Source organism: Sebastes umbrosus, chromosome 4 (assembly GCF_015220745.1).
Source record: "Sebastes umbrosus isolate fSebUmb1 chromosome 4, fSebUmb1.pri, whole genome shotgun sequence".
NCBI lineage: Eukaryota > Metazoa > Chordata > Actinopteri > Perciformes > Sebastidae > Sebastes > Sebastes umbrosus.
The window spans coordinates 17467695-17477789 of NC_051272.1; the positions used below are offsets into that span (position 1 = coordinate 17467695).

The 10095-nt window shown below is 40.2% G+C and overlaps 1 protein-coding gene across 1 annotated transcript; it reads right to left on the reverse strand.

The window, feature by feature from the left end:
* Positions 1-269: 269 nt before the first annotated feature.
* commd4 (COMM domain containing 4) lies at positions 270-4093 on the reverse strand. Its single transcript, XM_037768754.1, has 8 exons — positions 3913-4093; positions 3605-3676; positions 3461-3526; positions 3315-3354; positions 1901-2020; positions 1050-1130; positions 746-922; positions 270-636 (listed from the first exon to the last, which is right to left on the reverse strand). Exons 1-8 carry the CDS (start codon positions 3913-3915, stop codon positions 596-598), a joined length of 600 nt encoding a protein of 199 aa, XP_037624682.1. The 5' UTR covers positions 3916-4093; the 3' UTR covers positions 270-595.
* Positions 4094-10095: the final 6002 nt, after the last annotated feature.

The following is a 10095-nucleotide window of genomic DNA, read 5'->3' on the forward strand; positions in this document are numbered from 1 at the left end:
ACATTGACTGCCAGATGAGGGAACCGGAAGTGTTCAAATATCAATTCATTTCCGGGTTTTAAGACTCACTCCTGCACCACTCTATACTCATGTATTTCTCCTGTGTTTTTCATCTAAGTGGATGTTTTATCATGTTTTGTAATAAGTTATTGAAAACAGCAAAACAAGCTTTTCTAGCAAACGTAATGTAGAAGCACAGCAGGATCAAATAGTCGAGACCCAGTACATGTTGGATATGTAGACATTGCAGAGGTAAGGATACAAATATCTCTGTGTTTCACGCTTTTATTTTGTTATTTATGAGCATACGAAGGTAAAACAGAAATTATTAACATCATTCAAATCAACATGTGTGAATCAATATACAATATTTTACAAAAATGGTCCATTCGGTGTTCTTGTTCAGTCTGAAACCACTTATTACTAATGTGGTAGAAAACAAAATATCAGTTAATATAAATATAAGGAATGAGCCATTCACATGATCTTTGAGATGACTAAATGCATATAAAATTGTACTGTACAAGGTGTAAGTATGGCACTTTTTTCAGCATCATTTATGTCCGTCTCTTGATCAGACATTGAGGTCCACTCTTCATTGCAGTGCATTCATCATAGTCTGGGCTTGTTTGAGCTCTGTAGAAACACACAGGAAAAAAAAACATCACAACATAATTCTAGCCAATAAAATAGTTTGAAATGGAAGAACTTAACTGAAAATAGATGCAATTTGACAAGAACTAACCTGCAAGCAAGACTCTGAACTTGTTGGCGGAAACAGAAACAAGAGTCGTCTCTGATTCACCTGACTCTGCTCCTTGCGCCTGCAGTTTCAGCTGAATCATCGGTTCATTCACCTCCCTCAGCTCACTGGAGCTCAAAGTGTAGTCAACACGCCAAGAAACAGCCTCGAGTCGGCCCACTGAAATTCCATACAGGCAGAATTGAAAGACAGTCTCAGTCAGCAACCTCACACAGAGGACAGCTCTCATCATCACTTATTTTTGGCTTCCTCTTAAAAAAAGGACAAGACAGACAGAAATACTTACATCTCAGACTCGTCTCTCTTAGTTTGCCTTGCAGTGCAGAGTGCTTGTCTTCATATGATTTGCAGAGCCCCGTTGTGTGTTCTGAAATAATGGATATGTGTGTGTATAATTAATAGTAAAGTCAATATTTATTTTAAGTGCATACTCACACCAAAGTGTTTTAACACACTTTTAGCAGCAAGTACTGTGCCAGCACATTAATACAGAAGTATCCGATCAATAAGAGTAACAGCCACAAAGCACTTGAAAAGAAGTTAACATCTACATTTGAAAAAGATAAACTCATGCTGGTGGAGAGTCAACTGTGATTGTTTTATACTAATGCACCAAAGTCACAATGCACCCCACCAATCAGCATTAACCACACTGTACATTGTGCACGGACGGTGTCACCTTCAAGTGCCAGCTGAGTGCAGTATTTTGTCATATTTAGTCACACACTAGACAATTATGCAATAAAGTAAGCTCTAATAATAACACAATAGGTTGTGATTTGGGACCTGAATGTTTCTGAAGTGGGGCAACTGTCTGTGTGCGCTATGATTTCTTTAAAATGTAGATGTTCCCTGCTTGGATTCATATTCTGAGCACCGTTTAATATACAAATCGTGCAAATCTTACTAATATATAACTCTGTATTCAGAGGCCCTTGGGTGTTCAGGAGCCCTTGGTATCTGCCCCACAAGCTCTACTTAATGCAGACAAAGCCCCTGAAAGATTACAAGTAGTTAAACAACCAGACTATCCTTACTCTTGGCACAAATTGAAGTATGGGCAGAGGTTTGTGCATGAGTGACTACAGATTATACAATCATTCTTATACCAAACATGGTGAACCCCAGTGGACTAACCTTTAGGCAGACCGAGCTGCTGCAGCTCACTGGACAGAGACTCACTGTCAACATCATGCTTCGCTGCACTGGAGAAAATGAAGCTGAGCACTGCCACACTAGCTTTGATGTCTCCACTCTCTGCAAGATGGATTGATGTCATGAGTGAATGTTTTATAACAAAAGATGCAATACAAGTAGGACCGTTTTATAGGCTTGTGTGTACAGTATGAGTAGATTTAAATGCAGTACCAGCAGTAGTGGTATAAGTACATTTACTCAAGTACTCTACTTAAAAACAATTTTGTAGTACTGGTACCTTACTTTTTGTTTTTAATGCTCCCTTATACTTATACAACACCACATGTATACACAGCTAAAGCAAATATTCTGCATTAATTTTTACTCTACTACATTTATTTGACAGCTATAGTTAAAGGGACTGTTTGTAACTTCTTACACGTATAAATCAATCCGGGTTGATGTCCCATGCGTGCTCGCGTGTGGCTACGCTGTTCAGACAAGACTCCAACACAAACTACACGGAAGCACCAAAGTTATATCTGGTGAAGCCCGTCTTGCAAAACAGTGTTGGCCGCGGTCGAGGACGCGGGGGAGACCATAGCTTTGGTCTCCAGGGCCGGAGTTTCTGCTGTACTCTGCTCCTCTGCCTGCCTGCTTGCCTTCACTCAGCTCGCTCCACCTCACGTGCATGCGCTCACACTTCACACTGCAGAAGAGTTAGTAGCTCTGAGAATATCTAGTGAATGTACAGTGGACGTTTGTGCAGAAATGAATGCTGCAGCTCCTCCAGACCAACAGAGGTTTTCCGTGTCTTGTGAAGTGATGGGGCCCCGCAGTGAGAAACGTTATCGTCTCCGACCGGGTACCGGTGTCTCCCTCCGGCCGCGGTCGGGAGGCTGAAGCAGGAAAAGCCAACACTAGGATCAGCATTGATTCATGGAGAGACCTTCGTCTGGTCAGCTAACATTACTGCCAAGCAGGTGAAAAGTAGTGATATTGTGGTTTTAGCTGACGTGTGTCGCCTCACTGTTTTGAGCGATGCTCATTCAAGTCTATGTAGAGCGAGCACAAGCGCGAGGCCGACGCTGACTTTCGTTTACTTAACGGCAACAGGTGTCGCTGTTAACAAGCAATTCTGATTCTTACAAACAGTCCCTTTAATAGTTAGTCCGTAGATTCATATTTTACACACAAAACATATGATGAACTTATAAAACATGATGCATTGTTGTAGATTTAGCTACCCAAGCAGTATTTAAAGTCTAATTTTCCAAAAAAATACTTCTGTGCTTTTAATTAAAACGCACTTTTAATGCAGGCAATTATTTAAATTTATAATGGACAATTTCTATACTGTGGTGTTGCTACTTTAACTTTAGTAAAACATCTGCAGTATGAGAGGGAGACTTACCAAACTTTGCATCTGCAGTAAGCTTAGTAACCTTGTCATACTAAAAAAAAAAAAAAAAGAGAGAGAGAGAGAAGATAGCTCTGATCAGTGTGAGTGAATATAACGAGTAAGTAAATGATAATGTGGAAATATTTTTAAACTCTTACATCAATGCCATCTCCGAGCAAATCCTTCAGCACTTGAGCACAGAGTAGTTTCATTTTGACACTTGACTGTAACATCAGAAGACACAAGTATTAGTATAAAAAAAAAACACTATACATTGAATATTGACCTTAATAATTACTCACAATCTTCGCTAATGTGCTGATTTCTGCAAGTACCCAGTCTGGGCAGTCCAAATCCCCACAGAAACGGAACCGCTACAACAGACAAGTCATCACACACATGTTGTTTACTGTCACTGCAACACTAGCATCACACTCACATTAAGTTAGCTTAGCCTGCTCGCTACCTCAAAGCCGGGCTAAACTAAATCATGTTAACGTTTATAATTACCTAAAGCAGTTCAAAAGAAAGCGACTAAAATGTCCTATGAATAAACTGGCTTCTAAATAAGCAAATGAGTGTTAATAATAGGATTATTAGTCGTGTTTACCATGGTGGCTGTCAGTCAGTCAGCTGAGCTGCTGGACACGGGAGAGCTGAACCGGAAGTACTTGCTGCCTCCTCACATCTGATTGGACGACAGTGGTCTTCCCTTGTGACGTCGAGGATGGTCCTGATGTTGGAATGCATCGTTATCATATTTTTTGGCACTACTTAACATCCCTTAAACTTAAAAATTATCAGTTTCTCTGGTTTTACTATTTATTGGTATGTGTTTGAATAAAATAACAATTTTAGTTTTATTCTATAAACTACATTTCTCCCAAATTTTCTCCCAAATTTCTCCTACATTTCTCCCAAATTTCAAATAAAAATATTGTCATTTAGAGCATTTATTTGCAGAAAATGATGTGGTGGCAGTTTCTGTTAAAACAAGACACAAACCAACGTAACAACTTGTCTTTCAGTGAATTTAATAAAAAGGCATACATCAATAACTAAAGCATCTGCAGATGGACTCACGAGCACAGCCACCTGTTGTGGACTGTGGCAAGTGAGCCCCGAATACAAAGAGTAGTCAGTATTTATACATTTAAAGCATAACATGAAGATAAGTGCAAAGAAGAAAAGAAGAGAAGGATAGAAAGTGTATCAATGCGTCAGCACACAGCAGACAACAGAGCATCACAAGACATAACAAGTATTTCAGCAATCTGTTGTTTGCAGTTACAGAGAACTAAAATGTCAGGTCACTGTCCTATGGTGACGAAGTTGAACGTGTGAGGCCCTGAGATTATCTAAAGGTACAGTGTTAAACTGCAGATATGAAAATTGCCATTACAATGACAACTGGTCAAAATAACAAAAAAAATTGCAGTGTTTTCAGATCTCGAATAATGCAAAGAAAACAAGTTCATATTCATTTTTAACCCTTGTGTGGGGTTCATGTTTTTGTTACTCAGCCAATGTCCGCCGGTCGTTTTGGACCCACCCCATTATTGGGGTTTCAAATCAATACAGCCATAACAATTTATGTAAAAATACTTAACAGATGTTAACTTTATCCCAATTACAAGCAATATAGACAGCATATGGTTATTATATACCATTTACTTCTGTAGGATATTATTTATGAACAAAAGTGCTATTTGTTTTTTGTGATAAAATGTAATAAAAAATAATTATAATGAAGATATGGGTGGAAAAAAAACTTTATCTTGAACAAATATAAATGAAACAATGTTTTTATTGATGTTTATTTCTTTGAACTTAATTAGAAATTCATGTCAGTCTACACAACACGAACCCCATTGAACACATAGCCTATTCATGCCAGCTTATAAGATAAGATAAGATAAGATAAGATAAGATGAACCTTTATTAATCCCCGGAGGGAAATTCAGGTGTCAGAGCAGCAACATCAGCAAACAGAGTGAATCACAGGAGAGGTAAAGGTATACAAAAATTATAAAGACAATAATAGAGATATAAAAGATACAGAGTGAATGGGTGAACATAGTGCGTACAGTTCGTCAATAAATAAATGTAGAATGTGCAATAAATAAATAAATAAATGTAATATGTACATATGTGCAGTCAGCAATAAAGTGGTAAATAGGATGTATAGTGTAAAGTGAGTGTAAAGTGCGCCAGATAGTGCATGTTAAAAGGTAGATAGTGCATGTTTAAATTTCTTGAAAGTCCTAATAGTTCTCATATGGGGGTCAGCCTTGGTTGTGGAGCCTGATGGCTACCAGCATGAAGGACTGACCCAGGCGCTTTGTGTTGTGCCGAGGAGGGATGAGTCTGTGGCTGAAGGTGCTCCTCATCTTGACTAGCTCATCATGGAGGGGGTGGGAGGGGTTATCCAGGATAGTGTCCAGCTTCCTCCTCATCCTGCCCTCTGCCACCACCTCCAGACCGTCCAGCTCAGATCCAACCACAGAGCCAGCCTTCCTCACCAGCCTGTTCAGTCTGTTGGCATCCCTTGTGTTCGTGTTACCCCCCCCAATATACCACAGCAAAGAAGAGTACACTAGCTACTACAGACTGGTAAAACATCTGCAGCAGCCTATTACATACATTAAAAGACCTGAGCCTCCTCAGGAAGAACAGTTTGCTCTGTCCCTTCCTGTAGAGGGCCTTGGTGTTGTCAGTCCAGTCCAGTCTACTGTTCATGTGTACTCCCAGGAACTTGTAGGTGTCCACCACCTCCACCTCCTCCCCTCGGATGGTGATGGGAGTTGGGGGCCTCGTGCTCCGCCGGAAGTCCACCACCAGCTCCTTGGTCTTTCCAATGTTGAGCTGGAGGTGATTATCACACCACCCTATGAAGTTCTCCACCAGGGCTCTGTACTCCTCCTCGTTGTCATCTGTGATGCAGCTGACGATGGAGGAGTCATCGGAGAACTTCTGTAGGTGGCATGTACCTGAGTTGAAGCGAAAGTCGGAGGTGTAGGTGGTGAACAGGAAGGGAGACAGCACAGTTCCTTGGGGGGCGCCGGTGTTGCTCACCAGCACATCTGACAGGCTGCCCTGCAGTCTGACATACTGTGGTCTGCTGGTGAGGTAGTCCGTAATCCAGGCCACCAGGCCATGATCTACCTGCATCGCTGAGAGCTTCTCAGCTAGCCGGAGTGGCAGGATGGTGTTGAAGGCGCTGGAGAAATCGAAGAACATGATTCTAACGGTGCTGTGCGGCCTCTCCAGGTGTGTGTAGGCTCTGTGGAGCATGTAGATGATACAACATATGAGGGGCAGAGTTTTACTGTGTGTGTGTTGCATTTTTTGACATCCATATTTCTCCACTTGCTGGCTGCTGAGGGGCTCGTTTTTGGAGCTGCCTGATGGTCAGTCTCATCCTCTTCTTCATACTCATTGTCAGACTCTGAATTGACAGAAAAAGTGATCCTAATATTCTGAAAACTCTTCCTCTTCATCTTCCAAAAGTTCTTTCTCTTCTAAAATCATTTCTAAAGCCCTCTGAGCAGAGAGTCTTTTCACCATCTTGATCGATTGCGATAAGGAGCCACACAGACAATTTGCAGCTGGGATATAGTGTGAGAAAATATAGACTAGTTCCCGCAAGACAGAGGGTAAAATGTGCGGGAATGTGGGAGCAGACAGGTGTCGGTGCTTGAAATGTAACAACCTCATGCGGGAACAGCAGGTGCAGAAAGACAAAACTCACACACAAATAGAAACAAACACACACACAAACACACGCACGCACACACACACACACACACACACACACACACACACACACACACACACACACACACACACACTGTACTGTACACAGCACCTACAATTTCCACACATTTATCTCCCTCGGGAGTCCAGATGACCCGAACATCACATATGTAATATAATTGTTTAGGGGGGTGTACAGTGTGCAGTCATTGAAAAATGTGTTCTTTTGAATGTTCTTCATAGAAAATGAGCCAAGGCCAATGAGTCTGAGGTTGAACAAATAATGAATCACATCATTTTTCTTTTAGTAAACATTGAAAACAGGTCCCACTGACCCCGAACACCACACAAGGGTTAACCCTCCTGTTACCTTCAAATTTACTAACATCTTTTATCCTTGGGGTCAATTTGACCCCAGCAATTTAACCCTCCTATTATCTTTGGGGTCAATTTGACCCCATTCAATGTTTAACGTCTCTAAATAAATGATTGACATAATTATTTTTGCTTCATATTTAATGACTTTTCCTAATTTAATGGGGACAACTGGGTAAACATAAAATTAAAATGATGATATGTTTTCAATATCCTACAACACCGATTTCTACACATGCTGTACGCATTGGTGTTCTTTGGGGTCAATTTGACCCCAGGCTGTTTTAGCTGTATAAAACATATTAGAAATATCATCATTTTACACACATTTGTTTTGGATGATATTGAGGTCACTATAACATGCAACTTAAAATCGTCAAAAAACTTTAGGGCCCTAACCTAACATAACCATAACTGTAGTAGTGCGAGAACCACTGATAGTTCACACGACATGGGGGAGGGGAAACATCATTCTCGCGAGAACTTTGATATTTCCCCACGCTTTGGGAGCGGCAAAATATGGTTCCCGTGAAGATATTGATTTTATTTAAAGGGCTATTTAGGTAGTCAACAAACAAACATAAAGTACCTGACACATAAACTTGGGTAACAATTTTAATTATAATCATTTTTTGGAGGTTGAAGGGCTTGTGACCATCCATCTTCCTCTTGATCACATTCCAGAGGTTTTCAATGGGATTCAGGTCTGGAGATTGGGCTGGACATGACAGGGTCCTGATCTGGGGGTCCTTCATCCACACCTTCACTGACCTGGCTGTGTGGCATGGAGCATTGTCCTGCTGGAAAAAACACTCCTCAGAGTTGGGGAACATTGTCCAGTTACAACAAAATCTCTTTGCTCATCCAAGTTTTTAGGAATTTGTTGTAAGACAAACCTGGTCAAAAGTAAACAGGTTAGAGACCCATGCAGGAGTGTATATGGACTGGAATGAAAACAATTTGTCTTTGAACAACTTTGCTAAAAACCTGAGAATGAACGAGCATGTAGCACCTAACCCTAACCCAAAATGGGGAAGTAATTTGTGCACAGCAGAAAAGGAAATATTAGTCATATGTGGAAATGATTCAGATCAGATGAGTCAGTAAACAGAGTCTGGTATCCAAGACAGGGATCCCCATTTGCGCAGTAAATCTGGCAAATACGTACTTAAGGTGATGCCACTGTTTACGTCAGAGCTAATGCCTTTGCTGTGGGCTTTTTATAGGATCGAAAAGGAAATTACTCAGAATGCAACTACCTTTTCTCCTCTTTATGGCAAGGGGAGCAATCAGATATGATTTCACTCACATTAATGAGTCTCATGATGTTTTATCTTTTTGCTGTGGTGCTTCAAGCTGAAGATTTGCTCTTAGATGGTAAATGGTTTCCTTCTGTAATATGATTTTCATTTATGTTTGTTACTGTAGTTTCTTCCTACTCATTTTCCTCGCAATAGGCATTTGAAATAAGCACTACGTCTTCACAAACAAGTTCACCGCCTAATATTAGTCCCTATATACTGTACTGTATTTGTATACATTTACATGATGGCATTTTGTTACCTTTTTTTATTACCCATTTTTTTATTAGCTATTATGCAATGCTGACCACTTTCAAATCCAAGCTAAAGACCTACCTGTTTACCATTGCTTTTAATTAATTTTCTTGTAGATCTAATTAATTTGTTATTTGTTTTATTGTAATTAGTCTGTGGGCAGACTGGCAGGCGCCGCAGTTACTCTCCACCGACTCCAAAGACCCAGGGCATGATGGGAAACACCTGGCTCGCGCCTGATCAAAGAGCTGATTGGCTCTTAGTTTTGACAGCAAACACCAGGTGTTGTAGAAAGTCACAACTTTCTGAGTAATTGTAATATTTAACACTAGATTGTAGGATATTAGTCTCATGTTTTGCAATGAAGGTTTCATCTGTTAACAAACATATCTTGTGTGGTTGATAATAATAGTTATTATAATAATGAAGGTTATCTATATATAACACTTATCAAAACGTGTGCTCATTATGTGCTTTACAAGGCGGACATAAAAATAATAAAGGATATAGAATCCAATGCCAGGAAGGACAGCTGGTAAAAGAAAGAACTCCGGATGTGTGAATGCGTTAAAATTAACAGACTTATTAATTTAACGGAACACTCAAAAGTCAGATTTACTCGTCTAAATATAAATAGCGTTTAAGAGTGTAATAGATGAAAGGATTACTCATTTGTGTACCCTGTGCAAACAGTGGCGTCTATCATTATTTAAACCTTCTTTCAGCTGTGTCCTGCCTCTCTCGCAGTGTGAAACGGACTCAAGAGGAAGTAAACAAATAGAAATATAAAAATATAAATCAAAGCGGTAAACTACCACAGCATACAGCCAGCTGTCCTTCCTGCATTCATCAGTTTAATCTGTGTTAATTTAAGCCTGGATTATGACTGTAACTTCTTCATTTGTGTGTAATATTATCATACAATCACTGCACCGAGCTCTGATTGGTCAGTATATGAGTTGATCTCTTATCTGGAACATAACCTGCTCCGGAGCAGGTTAGCCATTCAGCATCAGTTACCATGGTGATCTACCCCGGTAAGAAGTGAACCAGCTTCGTAGTACGGAAAACCCAGAGTTAACCCTGAAGTTACCTCGATAACCGCG